Consider the following 16,903-nt stretch of genomic DNA (forward strand, 5'->3'; position numbering starts at 1 on the left):
GGTGAAAATCGGGAAGTGTGGCCTTTTTACGTTCCGGACGTTAGCCGAGCGCCATGGAGGCCTACGAGCAGGTCCAGAAGGCGCCCCTGAAGCTGAAAGGCGTGGCAGAGCTCGGAGTGACTAAGCGGTGAGTCCCGAGAGGCTGTCCCTTTGAGCATCTTCCTGAGACCCCGGAGCGTAGCCCTCTGACCCGCCGTTACCCCGTCTCCCCTCCCAGGAAGAAGAAAAAGAAGGACAAAGACAAGGCGAAACTGCTGGAAGCGATGGGAACAAGCAAAAAGAACGAGGAGGAGAAGCGGCGCGGCCTGGACAAGCGGACACCGGCCCAGGCGGCCTTCGAGAAGATGCAGGAGAAGCGGGTAAGGCGGGTGGGAAGCCTAGGGATGTCCCGCATCGATGGCCTGGGTCTCCTGGGGTGGATTCAGAGGCAGGACCCGGAGACCCGTAACCAGGGTCTACCCCAGAACGCTCCGGGGAGGGCAAGCGGTCAGTGAGGACCTTAATTCCGGGGAGAAGATGCTGCGTGAGTAAGAGAGTAAGAGTCCACGGTGGGGGAGCTCCGAGGACAAGAAGGTATTCTGGCCGGATTGGACTGCAGAGGGGAGAGCTAGAGACCCGGCTTTGGATTCCAGCGCTGTCGCTCGTTTGACCCGTAACACTGGTCAGTGACTCACCTCTTGATGCCTCAGTTTCCACACATGTAGGGGTCAGGATCATGCTTTCTCCTAAGAGGAATGGAACTTTGGATGAGGTAACGCGGGCAAATGGCGCTCAGTCTGGCATAAAGTCAGTGCTCAATGGATATTAGCTGTTGACATTAAATGGGCTTACTTACCGCTGTAGGTCACCACGAAGTGTTCCCATGACGACTTTGGCGGCTTCAAATACGTTGTATGTTCAGGCTCTGAAAAATGATTTCTCTTAATATAAAATACTTAATAAATTTGGGTGGCGAAGGGTAGGAGAGGTCAGCGTAGGATAGATACGTTCAGCCCATTACGTTTGGGGGGAATAATCAGTCTAGGTCAGTGGTTCTCAACTGGGGGCCATTTTGTCCCCCACCTCCACCCCCAAGAAGACATTTGGCAATGTTTAGAGACATTTTTGTTTGTTACAGCTTGGGTGAGGCGGGGGTGGGCAGGGATGCTGCTCAACATCCTGAAGGGCTTGAGACAGTGTCCCCCAGAGCAAAGATTGATCTGGCCCAACATATCAGTAGTGCCCAGGCTGAGAAACGCTAATGGTGGTCTTGGTGATTTGGTCCAGTAACGTCAGGAAAAAGTTAACTCGTTACTCCCAGGCCTAATTGAGTCATAGGAGAGAAAAAGGAGAGAGAGAGAGAGAGAGAGACTTACTGGCTTTGACACGACAGACGTGCGTCCCATTCTGTCTCTACCACTGTTGGTGGTGTAACTCTGGACAAGTTGGCTCACCTCCCACACCTTAATTTCTTCATCTGTAAAGTGGGACTCAAGTCCCAACCTTATAGGTGGTGAGGATTTAACAAGTGAATGCGCTCAAGCCCGTTCCTTAAGATTATAGTCAGAGGCAGGGCTGGGATTTTACTGCTGGAGTTGGGGTGGAGAGGGGGAGAGGCTCATGCAACCATCAGAGTGACTAATAATGGCCCCTCAGAGTAGGGCAGCAATAGTGGAGGTGATGGAATGTATCGGGTTTGGGATAGGTTTTGAAGGAAGAACAGCCAGATTAGCTGATGGGCTGGGTGTGGGCTGGGAAAAAGGAATCAAGGATGACCAAGATTTTTGGTGGGAGAAGCTGGGTGAATGAAGGTGCTGTTTTACTGAAACAGGAAGGACTGTAAGTAAAGCAGGTTTCTAAAGTGGGGGGAATCAAGATCTTCGTTTTAAAAGTTAAATTTGAGGTGCCTGTTAGAAACCCAAGTGGAGAATTCTCATGGACAGTTCGATACCTGAATCTGCAGTTTAGAGGAAAGGTCTGGGCCCAGATCAACATTGGGGAATTGCTCTGGGGACTGCATGAGATCCTTTGAGGAAGGATAGTGACAGAGGAGGTCTAGGATCTGACCCCTGGTGATCAGAGGGTGGCAGAAAAGAAATTGCAAAGGAGCACAGGACGGAGGGATACCAGGAGAGAGTGTGTCCTTAGGAGCCAAGTGGAGAAAGTGTTTCAAGAAGGAAGACGTGATCAATTGTGTCATATGCTGGCAGGAGGTCTAGGCGGGTGAGCACTCAGAGCCCTTAGCTGGCATTTGGTATGAGAAGGAGGAAAGGCTGATTAGAGTGGATCCAAGTGGGGGCAGGGAAAGGCAGAGATGGAGACAAGGATTAGAAATTAATCTTGGGAGATTTGCTGTCAAAGGGAATGGAGAAATGGGCCTCTAGCTGGAGGGTAGAAGGTCAAGGTGAAGTTTTCGTTGTTGGCAATGAATACCAGAAATCCTCCTGAGGGTTTGGTTTGACCCAGCGGAGGGAGAGAGGGGGGCAGGAAGAGAGAGAGAGAAACAGAGGGGAAGAGAGGGAGGTACATGAGATGGATGAGAGAGAAGGGAGCAGGTGTGGACAAAGCGAGGTGCAGTTGGGAAATGCAGATTCCCTTGTGGAAGAGTGTTGGATTGAGCACAGTGGGCTTTATAGGCTGGACAGCTGGAAGGAAGGCTCCAGCCTGGTGGAAAGGATCAGAGCTTGGCATTTCCAGCCCCATCACCCACTGTGCACTCTGGTCCTCATTCTCTCTTGTCTGTGAAGTGGGGTTTACAACAGCACCCATGACGCCCTCTGAACTTGGTGCGTGGAGTGAGAAGAGGGAGGGCAGAGCCCCCCAAAGTGCCTGGCATTGGTGACAGCTGCTCAAGTCAGTGTGGCCTCTCGTGAGGAGACACGGGCCTCACGTGGGCTCACAGCAGCAGGAAGGGGCAGGGATGGACAAGGCAGATACTTCAGAGGGAGAGGGAGTGTCAGCCAGGTGGGAGCTGACTGGACATAGAGGGAGATGAAGAGGCAGTAAAGGAAAGAGGAGGGAAAGGGAGGGGCAGTCTACAGTATATCTCATGCTTCTGTGGGTTGCCTGGGCTTAGCTGGCTGGTTCTTCTGCTGGCCTCCCTTGGAACCTGGTGCAGTCAGATGGCAGCTGGGGCTGGAGGCCCATCTGGGCTGGAAATCCAAGATGGCTTCACCATCACGTGTCTGGTGCCTCATTGCTCCTCTATGGCCTCCCTCCCCACATGTCATCTCATTCTCCAGGTCCTTTCTTTGCAGCAAGGTCATCAGACTTCCCGAATGGTGGCTAGCTTCCAAGAACACAAGGCAAAACCTGCTAGGTCTCCTTACAGCTTCAGCCCAGCACTGGCACTGCATTCTGTTAAGTAAACCGTGTCACAGGACCAACCCAGAGTCAGTGCGACAGAGGACTGCACCAGGGCACCAGTACCAGGCAGCTCGGTTCATGGCGGGGGTGGGCACCAAAGTGAGTCGGCCACAGTCACCCAGCTAGTAAGTATGGAGCCAGGTGCGGCCCCAGGTCTGCGTGGCTCTGCATCCCATGCTCTCACCTCATACCAGGTATAATTGGTGTTAAGCATGAGGGTAGGTCATGGTGGTACAGGGTGCATGTTCCAGCATCATACTTGTCAAGGCCATCTGGGTCTTGTAACCCTCTTGGCTCTGTGTCCTGTCACTCAAGCACCTACTCTGTGTCAGGCTCTTTACCTTCCTCATTTATTATCCTTCCTCAGACCCCTTCTGAGGCTTTCTTTTTCTGCAAACTGGGAATGCAGTCAGTTGCCCAAGGATGCAGGAAGCACATGTACAGCTCCCAGCGGAGTCTCTCTCCTTAAGTCAGTGCTAGGACGTTTCCCACCACTCAGACCAAAGGGCAGCTGATGTGAGTTCCCACCGGGGTGTGTTATGGTCAGGCATCCCTGCTGGACCCACCTGAGTGGAGTTGAGGGAGGGGCGAGGTGTTCACCCTGAGACCTCCAGCCATTCTAACTGTGAGAGCCAGGCTGGCTGGGGGCTCTCCTCTTCCATCGTGTGCTGGCCTGGGCTGCATCAGGCATGTGACTCACCTCCATTTCTCTCCTCTCTTCAGCAAATGGAAAGGATCCTGAAGAAAGCATCCAAAACCCACAAGCAGAGAGTAGAGGTAAGTCATGTGCTGGTGGGGGAGACTGAGCCATGTAGGGACCAGGCTGGGCCCAGAGGCTAGGAGCCTGGTAGAGGAGCCATTGGAGTGTTGGTGGGGGTGGGGGGGGGTGCTTTACCCAACCTCCCCAGGGTCATATAAGGGCAAGACCAGGGTTCAGGCATCTATAATGCCTGGCAGGGTGGCTTTGAGAGGAAGGGGCTCACTGAGGAGAGACAGGATGTGGAGAAGTGGGAGTGGGCAGTGCTGCATATCCCTAGTGCCCTGCTTGGGTCTGTGCTGACATGGGCTTTCTCCTCGGCTTTTCCAGGACTTCAACAGACACCTGGACACACTCACGGAGCACTATGACATTCCCAAAGTCAGCTGGACAAAGTAGCCTCCCCTCCTGGGGTATGGAGTGGCATCAAGGAGAAGCAGAAGGCAAAGTTGGGGTTATATTTGGCGCCTTTGGTATTTTCTAGAAACATTCTTTTACACACATCCTTGCATCATCTGCTGAGACAGTGCTTTTCAAAGCTGTACGTCCTCATTCTGGAACTTGATTAAAATAAGACCGTCCTTTTACTCTATTTTGATTTCTCAGTAGCACATAGAAGAGAAACATTTTTAGTTTGGAAAGCGTATCCAGAGATTAAGGTTATTTCTGTGTAAGTGCCATGGAAAAGTGGTTTTACCCCCGAGTTGTATCTGACTCTTTGACAGCCAGCCAGCTGGCTTTGCCTGGATGAAACCGACTCCAGAGGACAAGGAGCTAATGCCAGCATGGCCTGCAGCATGTACACCCCTGTAGGGCCCTGCACAGGCTGCCCTTCAAGCTCCCTCTAGATTGGGGCTTATGCTCTCCCATCCAGGGGTTGGGGAAGCCACTTGCAGCTATGGTCTTCAGTCTGCCCCCTCAGCCTTCTGGCCAGTGAGACAGCACAGCCTGGGAAACAGAACAACCACCTAAGGCAAGGATGGAACGTACACCTTGTCCCTTTCTAAACCTGTGGCCAGCATGTAGCCTCTTCTCCCAATATATCCCCATTCCAGACATGTCTAGTGGGTGTTGCCGTGGCAGGCATTGCCAGTCAGGCACAGCATTCTTTGTGATGGAACCCAGGCACAGCCTGCCATCTTACCTTCAACCCTGGGCTCCAAGCAGCCCCCCGTATTTGTTCAGAGTTGGCACATAACATGTTTGGCGTTACTGGCCTAAGGACATCTCGAGGGTGATGGGACCGAGGCAGACCCCCAGCACAGACAGACGTGAGTGTAGTCAAAAGGAAGGACTCAGGTTCCCGTGCTGGAGAGCCAGGATCTTTGAAGGCCTCTGTATACCCACCAGATAAGGATCAGATTGCATATGCTGTTGGGAAAAAATGTGTTGACATAGGTGCGGAGAGAATAAGAAAGGCAGAAAACAAAACCATGTGTTGGGTTTGGGACTGTCATATGTGAAATGCAGAATAAAACAAAAAAAAGTTATTAACTGTGAGTCTGAGTATCATAATTACAGGCTGTTTGACTACCACTAGAAACACTGCCTTTAGGATTATCACACACAAAGAATGTGCGTACCACAAAACAACTATTCTCCCTCAATTTGGAGAAAATTAGATGACATGTGTTTCCACCTGGGGTTTGCAACCCACCTAAAGGAGGTGACATACTCTCTGGTTAGCATGGCTCCTTGCAGTGGATTCCCCCACTGACTGGTAGAAAGGCACTTTCAGGCCTTTGCCATCCATGAGTCAGCAGTTGGGGTCTGTGAGCATGATGCGGTGGCGCTGTGAAAAGCCTGCTTCAGTAGTGGGGAAGACAGCTACTCCAATTCTCCCTGCCCATCAGATCGCTCCAAAACTGAGTGACTGAAAACAGTGGAATTTCTCTCTCACAATTCTGTGTATTGACCATGCTCATTCAGCTGGATGGTTCTGCTCCACGAGGTGTAGTTTAGTTCGTGTGTAAGTTACATTGACTTGCCTGGGGCCAGACCATCCTCCAGAATCTCCCTTTACATAACCTGTTCCATCACCAACACAAGTCATTGCCAGACCCACTCTGGGAGGGAATTACACAGGGCACGAACATCACAAGATGTGGTTTATTGAGGGCCATCACTTACAGTCTACCACAGTGGTTCTCAAAATCTGTAAGTTAGGCTCTCCTGGGGAGCATTAAGAACTACTGATGCTACCTGGGGTGGGGTTCCGTCATGAGATTTTTCAGAGCTCCCCAGGTGACCCCAGCATGCAGCAAAGTTTGAAAAACTCTGGTCTAGCACAATCAGTATGGTCTTTTCGGAGACGTCACAGAGGTCAAATCTGACTTATACATTAACTGCCAAGAATGAAATTCAGATATGATTCAAATTCCTTCGCATATGGAGAAAAGGAGGTTACAAGTAACTTATGTGTAAACAGTGTTTACTGTGACAGTACTGTTGGCACTTGGAAGTCTTTGTTTCCTCAAAAGACTTTTGTCCTCCTAGCCCCCCGATACTGTATTAAACATTTAAAATGCCCACAGCAAGCCTGAAAAGAAATCCTCCATAATGGAAAGGGTTGCCTCTCCTGGGTGGCTTTTCTTTTTGCCTTATGCTTTTTGGCATTTCCTCAGTTTTCCTTCAGTGAGATGTACAGTTTTGTAGTTAGAAAAAAGACATGTTTTTCTAAAACACTGCAGTAAATTGGGCAAGGTATGAGGCTAGGCACGGTAGGATTTCTTGAGAGAGAGTTGATGTCAAAAAGCCTCAGTTGGCTGCTTTGTGGAAGAATTCTTCCAGCCCAGGATTCACTTGATAACCTTTAAAGATTCCAGTTTTCTTCTCTGGATTTTCTTGCATTTACATCTCTACCCCAAGTAGAGGATGTATAACCACAGAGTTGCAAAAACTGTCTTTGAAAACCCCAAGTGGAGGTAGTAGAGAAGATAAAAGAAGAGAGAGGCAAGCAGCCTGGGTAAATGGTTCTGATACTGCAGGACTGGGCCCAGGGCACTGTGATGGTTCATTGGGACAGAATGCAGGCATTTCTCCAAAGGCCGAGTATTCATAAAAGCAAATGAGATATAATTCAATTAGATTAATTAGGGTCACAGTTTGCATTACCCACAGTGACCACTAACTACAGAAATAAATCACCTGCTTTTTGCCTAGGTTCAGTGGGGTGTGGCTTTCAGGAGATCATTTCAGGCAATAAACTGAAACACTTGTCCACTGACAAACGTTGACACTGACAGGTGACAGGAACTGACTGTTGCTACGGCTCAATTGCCAGAGAGTTTAACTTCTTTCCAAGTAACCACCACCTTACCCCTCCCTATAAAGGGTATCACAGTTGGTGACTGTATATTTGTTTTCGACTTCCCCACCAGGCTATGAGTTCCATACGGCTGGGCCCCAGGTGGGTTCAACCACAAGGATCTCTTACCTAACTTGGCCCACAAAGTAGGGTTTTCAGCTGCAGGGGCTTCGCCCAGTCAGGCAGCTAGAGTGCCCTGCCTCAGTCGGCCCGGCCCCGCCCCGCCCCGCCCCTCTCGGCTTACTTCCGGGATGCTTGAGGGAGGAACGGGAAGTTAGGGCGCATTGGACTTACTGCGCCTGCGCGCCCTGCGCCCTGCGCCGGCGCATTCTTGGCAGCTCGTTCCCGGCCGGACATAACGGTCCGCGCGAGGTTCCCCGGACCGGAAGTGGAAACGAACTGTCGCGGGGCGCACCCGGCCTGGCTCACCGCCTGGCAGTCCCCGCTGTCGCCGCCGCCCTCGGCCAGTGCCGAGGCTTTCCGCAGCCACCATGTCCGCCAGTGCCGTCTACGTGCTGGACCTGAAGGGCAAGGTACCGAGGGCGCCCCACCTTCCGCGTTGCCAGGCAACTGGCGGGGGCCTCGCCCCATGGGGACCCACCCTGTTGCTAGTTAACCGGCCAATGGGAGCCATCCTGGTTTTAGGCAAGGAAGCCGTTTGGCAGAACCTGAGGCCTCCACCCTGTTGCTAAGTATCCAGGAAGAGGTCTTAGGTCCGCGTTAGCCCTGCCTCGTTGCTAGATAACGCAGTGGGCTGCCGCCGTTGCCAGGTAACCGGCTGCAAGACCCTCATCCCCCACCCCTGTGGGCTGGCGGCCCAGGCCTCCGTGGGGGCCGGGGAGCGCTGGCCGCAGCCCGCTTGGAAGCCAGGCCTGGCGCCGAGGGGCTGCACGACCCTTGACCAGAGGTGGTGAGGCGTTGCGGGGACAGTGTGCCCTCGGGCCAGTCCCGCCCTCTGGGAGCGCAGCAGCTTATGTTTATTCAGCGATTTTTCTGTGCCAGTCCCTGTAGGGATTTCTTAACGTTCACTGTGACATTGAGTTACAAGGGTCAGGTGAAGTGGGTGGTGGGAGTGCCATTTAACAGAGGGAGAAACTGAGGCACAGAGAGGCGATGCAATCTGCCCAAGGTCACACCGGTCACAGAGAAGTGGCAGGTCTAGGAGTTGAACCCAGAATCAATTGTTCATTCAGCTGATATTTGAGGAGCACCTACTAAGTGCCAGGCAGGGTGCTAAGCTTTGGGCTGCCTTTGGGGAGCAAAATCAGAAATCAGTCCCTGTCCTTCTGGAGCTCAAAATCTGGTGGTAGAGGGACACTGATCTCAAAAAGCACAAATAAATATAAATTGCAGTGGTGGAGCAGTGATGATATAATAGGGAGAGTCAGCCTCTGCTGGGGGTCAGGAAGGGCTGCCCAGGGGGAGTGACAAACCCGGCTGAGACATGAAGGAGGAATTGGACATAACTAGGCCTTGGGTGCCTTTCCCAGGGGTTTTTGGGAAAGCTTCATAAAGGAGGGATCTCAAAACTTTTCAGAAGTGACCTGCTGCCTTCCCCCAAGTCCATCCCAGCTAGAAGCCAAGAGACCTCTTGCATTGGGGAGTAACAAGAATAGGGCAGAACCAACAATATTAAACAAGCCCCACATCAGTGAGTGAAAGAAACACCGGTGTCGGGCCTAGGTGAAGTGGGCAGGAGTTAGCTCAGAAGCAGCAGGGAGTGAAGAGGTGAAGTGACTGTCCCTTGCTGCTCCATTCCCCACCCCCAGCACTTTCCCAGAGTCCCTTAAGTGGGTTGCCTGCCTTGGATGCCACCCAAAGTCAACAGCTAGTGAGACCCAGTACTAGGCTCCCTTCTTCAACCTTCTTGGAGGCAAAGAAAGACACAGGGCACACCAGGGGCTGGGAGGGTGCAGTGTTCCCCAAGTCTTTGTAGCACGTGTTCTTGTTTCCTCCCTGGCCACTGTGTCACCAGAGGTCCTACAGGCTGCCTACTCAGATCACTCATTTCTTCAGCAAACATTTCATGAGCACCTAGTAGGCACCAATTCCAGTACGGACCATCGCTCTGTGACTGAGGAGTTAGGGCTGAGCTCAAAACCTGTCTCTGCTGCTCAGCTGCATGACCTAGGGCGAGTGTGTGAACTCGGTGAGCAGACACACCAGGCAGGCTCAGCACCACCCATGGTCCACAGGCCATGTTAGTCCCCACGGACCTTGAGCTCCGGTAGGGGAGGTGCATGGAAGCTGACAGATCCAAGCAGACACATGGATCCAAATGGTCAGATCCCATTAGCCACAAGGACAAGGCCCCAGGTAATGCAGTTACCCAGCCTCAGTTTGGGCTGGCGGGAGGAGAAGTGTTTACGAAGGCTTCCTGGAGGAGGGAGATGCCAGAGCTGGGAAGGTGACCAGGTGGCAGTCAGGTGAACGAGGAGGTGTCACAGTGGGCCCGCTGGCGCTGGCAAGCCAAAAGTCCTGGGTAATGCTGGAGCCTGGAGGATGATACCAAGAGGGCCGTGGGTGTTGAGGATGTCCAGATGGGAGAGCAGGACAGAGGGAACCACTTTGATCCCAAGAAGGAACAGCCACCATAGGAGACAATAGCCTGGAAGAAGTATGATTATACGTGCCTTTCAGGAAGCTCCTGAGGCAGCTGTGGGTTTGCCTCCCATCCTCAGTGACCATCACACCATTTATTATTCCACTCCCCATGGACCTCATGTTTTGAAAGTTTGCCTTCTGCGCAGACTTCATTTAATAAAAAATAAAGTCAGGAAATTCACAACCGCATATCTGCCTGCCAGCCAGAGCCTCTGATCACCAAGGAAACCAGCGGGGCCACATTCAGCTGATAGAAAGCCCTCCATGGATATCTCTCTGCCCTTATCTTTCTTGCTTCTTTGCAGCTTCTGACACCACTACTATGCTCCTCCTCAGCAGGCTTCTGTTGGCCTCGAGGTTGCTGTGCTCTCTGTTTTCCCCGTTTCTCTCACTGACTGCTGCCCCTCATCTTCTGCCCTCCCCTTGGACGTCAGCTCCTCGTGCTTGGGCCTGGCGTGCCTCCCGTACTGTTGCTCTCCTTGAGGCAGACTTTGATTTATGTCACTGTGCCAATGACTCTCAAATTTGTTCCAAAGTCCAGAGCACTTATCTGGAGATCCACAGGCCTCCAGGACACCTTGGAGGTCTCACGGCCACCGCAAACTTGGCATTTCCCCAGATGAGCTCCCTGCCGCCTGCCAGCCCTGCTCTCTCTCCCCATCTCAGTGATTGACATCACTATCCATGCAGCTGCCCACATTGGAGACATGGGCATTATCCTGGCCTCCTTTTCCTCACTGCCATGTTCACTGCACAGACTTCACTGAGCAGCTACTATGGGCCAGGCTCTGTTGTGGGTGCTGGGACACAGCCGTAAACGAGACGAAAGTGGTCACTGTTCTCAGGGAGTGTTAGACTCTGGTAGAAGCGACAGATGATAAATGAGGATATGAATATATAATGCAGTGGTGATGTGGGCAGTGAAGGTGAAGTGGGCTTGGGAGTGGAAAGGGGCAGGATATGATCTTAGCCAGGGTGAGCAGGGAAGACTTCTTGGAGGAGGTGCCATCTGAGCTCAGGTCTAAGAACCGAGAAGATCTAGGCCAGGGCATTCTGGGCAGAGGGAACTGCAAGTGCAAAGTCCCTGAGGCAGGAGCAAATGTAGATTGCTTAGAGAGAGCTAGGGTGCTGACCAGGATGGCTGGAATGGGGTGAGTCTGGGGAGCATGGATGGAGAGGCATTGGAGGGGCTGTGAAGACATGCCATGGGGATGGACTTGCAGTTTGTTCTGTATGAGGGGAGGCTGGGGTAGCAGCAGTTTAAACAAGAAGCAATCTGATCTGATTCTGTTTAAGAATGCCTGTCTCACTGTCTGCGAGGAAGGAATTGTGGGGTCAGGATCAGCACCAAGGGTTGAGGATTGTCCCCTCGTTGCCTGCCTCCCTCCAATCTGTCCTGTCTCCTGCCTTTGTCCTGACCTGCAGCCTGAGCTCCGAGGCTGCCCCTACTCTACCTAACCAGTGCTCCTAGGTGTGCCCACATGGGCTGCACCCTTAACCCCATGGCTTTAGCCACACTGGTCCCTCTGCTTCTATCCTGCCTGTCCCCTCAGGCCTCAGTTTGAAGGTCATACCCTTGCAGAGTCTCTCATTTCCCCCTGACCAGCTGTCTCAGTGCAGGGACCCTGTTTGTCTTGGTCACCCCTGTGTCTCCAGGCCCAGCATGATGTATGGTAGACGGTATGAATGAGTGGACCTCTCTGCAGCCTTGGTGATGAAGGTGAGCAAAATAAATTGCTCCCTGCTCTTTCCTTTGAACACACTGGGGGCCCGGGGACTCCATGCCTGTGGCATCCCCCAAAATTGGATACATGGGGTAGAAGGTGGGCTTGGGAAGCCCAGGAAAGCAATATTTATCAAGCAGAAGTGGCCCTGAAGGGAGTGAGAAGTGGGGTTAGAATCCTGGCTCACCTTTGTTCGCTGTGTGACCTCAGGCAGGTGGTGCCACCTCTCTGGACATCACTGTCCATCTCTTTAAAAATATCAGTCCTGCTTCATGGTGGGGGGAGTATATGAGGCAATATATACTCCTGGCAAAGAATATATGAGAGGGTATGTGGGAATCCCTGTGCCAGGGCCTGGTCCAGGTACCCATAAGCTCACCCACTGGGTGCTGAGTCTCTAAGAGGCCTTCTGAACAGCAGTGAGGGCACAGGGTCCCTTGCCCATAGGCCACAAAGGAGAAACTAGAAAAGGAAGGTTCTCTCTCGCCTGCTCACTCGCCTGCGCGCGCGCTCTCTCTCTCTCTCTCTCTCTCTCTCTCTCTCTGTCTCTCTGTCTCTCTCTCTCTGGCTTGTAACAGTAAGACAATGTATCTTATGAAACTACAGGTTCTGAGGCAGGCGGCTCCCAGGCTGGTCAGCTCTGTGGTGTCATTCTCAGCATATGACTGAGTTATACTGCCAGCTGTCCTCATGGACACACAAGAGTGGCAGCAGCTCTAGGCGGCATCTCCAAATGGGGCCTTGCTCAGAATGGCATAGCTTCACACCTCCTTTTTCATTCCTTCAGGGAGGTGTAACTTCCATGTAACAGACTGTGTTTATTTAAAGCATATAGTTTGATGAGTTCAGTCATTGTGTATACCCAGGAAACCATAAACACATATTCTATCACCCCCTAAAGCTTCCTCACACCCGTCTGTATCCAGCCTGTCCCCAGGCAGCCACTGATGTGTTTTCTGTTACCATTTCCCAGGATTTATTTATTTCAGTGGAATCACGTAGATATGTTCTTCATTGTCTGGTTTCTTTCACTCGGCTCAGTGATCCTGAGATTCTCTCATGCTGTTGCCAGTGTCAGTAGTCATTCCTTTTCATAGCTGAGGAGTGTTCCATGGTGTGGCTGGACAGTTTATGTCTCCATTCACCTGTTGAAGACGTTGGCATTCTCGCCAGCCTGAGTCTATTTAAAATAAGCTGCTGTGAACATCCATGCATGCATCTTCATGTGGACGTATGGTTCCTTTCTCTTGGGTGAATACCTAAGAGAGTAATGGCTGGGTTATAAGCTGGATTAGAAGTTTCTGAGAACCTGTCAAACTTTACCACAGTGGTTGTCCCATTTTCCTTTCCTATCGGCAGTGATGCTTCACATCCAAACCCACAGGCCGTGAGAGAGAGATGAGGAGAAGAGCTTCTCTTCAGGCCACAGGCAGGTTCTGGTAGATGTGAACACTTAGCAGTGTCCCTCTCCTGACACAGACAGAAGAGCAGGGCTCATTAGCACAGAAAGGCTCTGAGAAGATCTGCAATGAGAGCCTATGGGACATTGTTTAACCTGGCATCTCCCGAGTGACGCGGTCCTGGACTCTTGCCCCATAGCCCCCCTCCACGCTCCCTCTGGGAAGATTCCCACTGGCCCCTGTGGAAGTTCACTTGGCGAAATGCTTTCCTTGAGGAATCCCCTGGGGGATGGAGATCAGATGGCCCTTTGATGGACAGGTGTGTTTGGGGTCCCTGGAGGGAAGGAAGCTGGTGCGTCTCACCCGCCACCCCAGCCATCCAGCTGGTGGAACTCAAGGTGAAAGTGTCTTCCCCGTCTTCCACCTCCACCCAGGTGCTCATCTGCCGGAACTACCGCGGTGACGTGGACATGTCGGAGGTGGAGCACTTCATGCCCATCCTGATGGAGAAAGAGGAGGAGGGGATGCTGTCACCTATCCTGGCCCATGGGGGAGTCCGCTTCATGTGGATCAAGCACAACAACCTGTATCGTATCCCTTGGCTAGGGGGCTCCCAGGGGGCCCCGTGTGGACATGTGTGTGCATTCACACACACGTGCAACTGAGGGCTGCCGGCCCCTGACCCAGCCGACCCAGGGCTGGCTCAGGCCAGTGGGGCGCATGAGGCACAGCCCTGTCTTTCTGGAGCTCCCTGCTGCCCAAGGATGACCAGTGTGACAGAGGTCCAGGGAGCCAGGAAGGGTTCCCTGAGGAAGTGACATCCTGGAGGAGACCTGCAGGAAGGCCAGGTGTCTGCCAGCCACGGGAGTTGGCCGGCACGAGGAGCACTAGCCCAGGCGAAGTCTCATTCCGAAGCTGTAGTGGGGGGTGACGAGCCCTGGAGGGGGTTGCATGGTAGGAGCAGGGCCCAAGTGGTCAGCAGGGTGTGCACTGCAAGGCCTCATAGGAAATCACCTTAAGTGTGTTGGGAAGTCTTCGGAAGGTTTCAGGCAGAGGGGTGACACGGGCACGTTTGCATTTTCTGAAAGTCTCTGGCTGCTGAGTGGATGCCAGACTTCAGGGATCAGAAGTGGCCATAGGGCGGGGTGGGGAGGCGGAGGTGGGCAGGGCGGTGGCCTGGATCATGAAGGGTGGTGGGATACAGAGGAGGGGAGAGATTCCTCCCAACCCTGCCCAGATCTCAGAGCCCCCCGTGCTCAGGCTCATGTGGAGACCTGGCTGAGCCAGTTTCCATCCGTGAGGTCTGACCAGCCCCCCATGGCTTTGGTCAGGCACATTCTGGTATCCGCACTGCTGCAAGAAGGGCGTGGCTTTGCCGCACACAGCCCTGTTCAGACCCAAGCTCCAGTAGCTATGTGACTGGGGGCAAGTCCTCACCTTCCCACAGTCCGGTGCGAGCAGGACTGTTAGGGTCCGTTGAGCTGGTGCAGATGCATCACACCCAGCAGACATGGGTTCTCTCCCCTTTCCCGTGTTCATGGAGACACACAGGACCTCGCTAGTGCAGGTGTGGTCCACGGGCCCGAGCATCCCCTGGGAGCCTTTTGGAAATGCAGAATCCCAGATGCCATGCAGCCTTGCTGGGTCAGAATCTGCATTGTAGCAAGGCCATCCCTAGTGATTTGTGTACATGTTACAGGGCGGGAGGTGTTGGCCTGGGACCTTCACCCAGTGCCCTGAGGTCTGGCTCCCTTCATCGTGCCTCTGTTTCTTCACACCTCTCTGGAAGGCCTCAGGGGCAGCTCTGTAGAGTATGGTAGGTGGCCTGTGAGCCAAGAGTTGGCTATCTTGGAAGCTGCCCTGGGTCTGGGCAGTGGTTGCCCGGGTATGGAGAAGAGGGAGGGGCAGTTGTGTCAGCGCAGCAGGAGCCGTCAGACCAGTTTCCAGTTGGGCCCCAGTGTCTCACGCATGGGCAGCCAGGGAGGAGACATCGAGGGCTTGCCCCTCTGGGTGCCAGTGCCCAGCACACCCTGCCTGAGTTCCAGCCTGAGTTCCATTGTCAGGTGGCAGTTTCCAGCAAGGCCCAGCCATGAGGGTCAGAGGTGCCCTCTGCCCCTCCTTAGAGAGCACCTGGATGGCATGTTGCCCGGACTAGAGGTGGGAAGCCAGCACTCCTTTGACTGGCCCAGCTCCATGTCCTGGGGCCCTGCGCTGGGCCAGCTGAGGCAGGAAGTGAGGTAGAGGCAGTCCCTTTCTCCCTCCCAGAGCTCACAGCTTGGCACTGGAGTGGCACAGGCTTGTGAATGGCCAGGGCGCAGTGCACAGGAACTGGCCTCCCTGCGTGGCTTGAGGCCCTTTAAGGAAAGAGGAACAGGAAGTGCCCAGTATACACTGACCCCAAGAGGTGAGGACATACCCCGCCCCCCCCGCCGTCCCCCCCCCGCCCATCAGAGGAAGTGTGCCAGACACTTTACATACATCACCTCAGTAAATCCACTCTCAGGCCCCCATCATACTAGTGAGAAAATGGAGGCTTCATTCAAAAGGTTTGCTTCAGGGGCAAAGGCTCAAAGAAAGGCTTGAGCTAGAATTGGCCCCGGCTGCTTCCGCCGGAGCCTGCCTGGGGAGCCCTGGACCTCAGGAGGGTCACGTAAGCGATGGGCTTTGGAGAAGGGCCGACTGTGCTCCTGCTTTCCGCTCCTGGATGACCCACACTACCTCCTCCTGCCCCAGGCTGCTCGTCCCACCTGAAGTGCCCTCTACCACACCCTGGGCTTCAGCCCTCAGCTCAGGCATCACCTCCTCAGGGCAGCCCCCGCTACCCAGCAGCTGGGGTGGGTTCCCTGTGCCCCCTGCTGCCCCTCTGTCAGCTGAGCGCTCCCTGGGAGCCGGGACCTCCTCTGGCTGTAACTGCTGTGTCCCAGGCCCAGCTCAGACCAGGAGGTCGGAAACCCGCTGAGGGCCGAGTCATGGCTTGGGGTGGCTCCAAAACATGCAGTGAACTGGGGTCTGTGGGGTGGCAGCCCAGGCCTCTGACCGCTCCTTGACTGCAGCCGCCATGCAGTGGTCGCCACCTCTAAGAAGAACGCGTGCGTGTCACTGGTGTTCTCCTTCCTCTACAAGGTGGTGCAGGTGAGTTGAGCCACAGGGGAATCCGTCACCCTGGCACTGCAGTGTGCCTCCCCATACCAGCCTCCCGAGGGCTGCAGCATCCCTAGGGAGTTTGGAGCTGGAACCCCAGAAGTGAGATGGGGGAGCTCCACGTGATCCGTGAGTGGGATTCTGTGGCCTTAGTTGCCCCTCTGCCTGGTGAAGAGAGGAAAGCGAACGGGAGGTGGGGCTCAGGCCAGGTGCGCCGTGACTCCAAGAGGGACAGGTATGCCCCCTAGCTGGCTGCGGAAGGGTGGAGGGTAACCAGATGAGTCAGAGATTAGGAAGGTGGGAAAAGCAGGAGGAGGGCGGAGCCAAGTTCTGTTCGGAATCTTGTGGGGGCGGGGCCTAAACACAGAGGCCTGAGGCCCTACCTTGGAGAGAGGTGACACACAGCAGGCCCAGCTGACAGCTGGGGAGGCAGAGAGCAGCACATGCAAAGGCCCTGGCGGGGGAGTGCACGTGGTGCAGTCAGGGAACATCAGGTGGGCCAGTGTGCTCGGGACAGAGTGTGGGGCTGCTATCAGCAAGGTGACAGGGCTAGACCATAGGGATGGGCGGGGTGGGCAGGGGCGGGATGTACAGGGCCTAGCGAGGAGTTCAGATTTCATTCCAA

The 16,903-nt window shown here is 53.9% G+C and overlaps 2 protein-coding genes across 3 annotated transcripts in view; both read left to right on the forward strand.

The window, feature by feature from the left end:
* FAM32A (family with sequence similarity 32 member A) lies at positions 1 to 5,592 on the forward strand. The gene is made up of 4 exons (XM_079918067.1): positions 1 to 127; positions 218 to 359; positions 4,069 to 4,122; positions 4,433 to 5,592. The coding sequence occupies exons 1-4, from the start codon at positions 54 to 56 to the stop codon at positions 4,499 to 4,501; spliced, it is 339 nt and encodes a 112-aa protein (XP_079774193.1). The 5' UTR covers positions 1 to 53; the 3' UTR covers positions 4,502 to 5,592.
* Positions 5,593 to 7,750: 2,158 nt separating this feature from the next.
* AP1M1 (adaptor related protein complex 1 subunit mu 1) overlaps positions 7,751 to 16,903 on the forward strand; it is a 29,876-nt gene continuing 20,723 nt past the window's right edge. The window contains exons 1-4 of one of the 2 annotated variants that reach the window (XM_079918458.1): positions 7,793 to 7,942; positions 13,337 to 13,456; positions 13,572 to 13,728; positions 16,202 to 16,269. In XM_079918458.1, coding sequence (XP_079774584.1) covers positions 13,427 to 13,456; positions 13,572 to 13,728; positions 16,202 to 16,269 — 255 coding nt within the window. In that variant the 5' untranslated portion in view covers positions 7,793 to 7,942; positions 13,337 to 13,426. Of the gene's footprint in view, positions 7,943 to 13,336; positions 13,457 to 13,571; positions 13,729 to 16,201; positions 16,270 to 16,903 lie in introns of both variants that reach the window. The other variant, XM_079918457.1, reaches the window with a different exon arrangement.

Source organism: Stenella coeruleoalba, assembly GCF_951394435.1.
Source record: "Stenella coeruleoalba genome assembly, chromosome: 3".
In the NCBI taxonomy this organism is placed as follows: Eukaryota; Metazoa; Chordata; class Mammalia; order Artiodactyla; family Delphinidae; genus Stenella; species Stenella coeruleoalba.

What these genes read in the sequence shown, in the direction of transcription:
- FAM32A (XM_079918067.1), top strand. Translation starts at nt 54, where the DNA reads ATGGAGGCCTACGAGCAGGTCCAGAAGGCGCCCCTGAAGCTGAAAGGC. An exon ending in GAGCTCGGAGTGACTAAGCG is followed by an intron (nt 128 to 217) that starts GTGAGTCCCGAG and finishes CTCCCCTCCCAG; the next exon opens with GAAGAAGAAAAAGAAGGACA. An exon ending in AGAAGATGCAGGAGAAGCGG is followed by an intron (nt 360 to 4,068) that starts GTAAGGCGGGTG and finishes TCCTCTCTTCAG; the next exon opens with CAAATGGAAAGGATCCTGAA.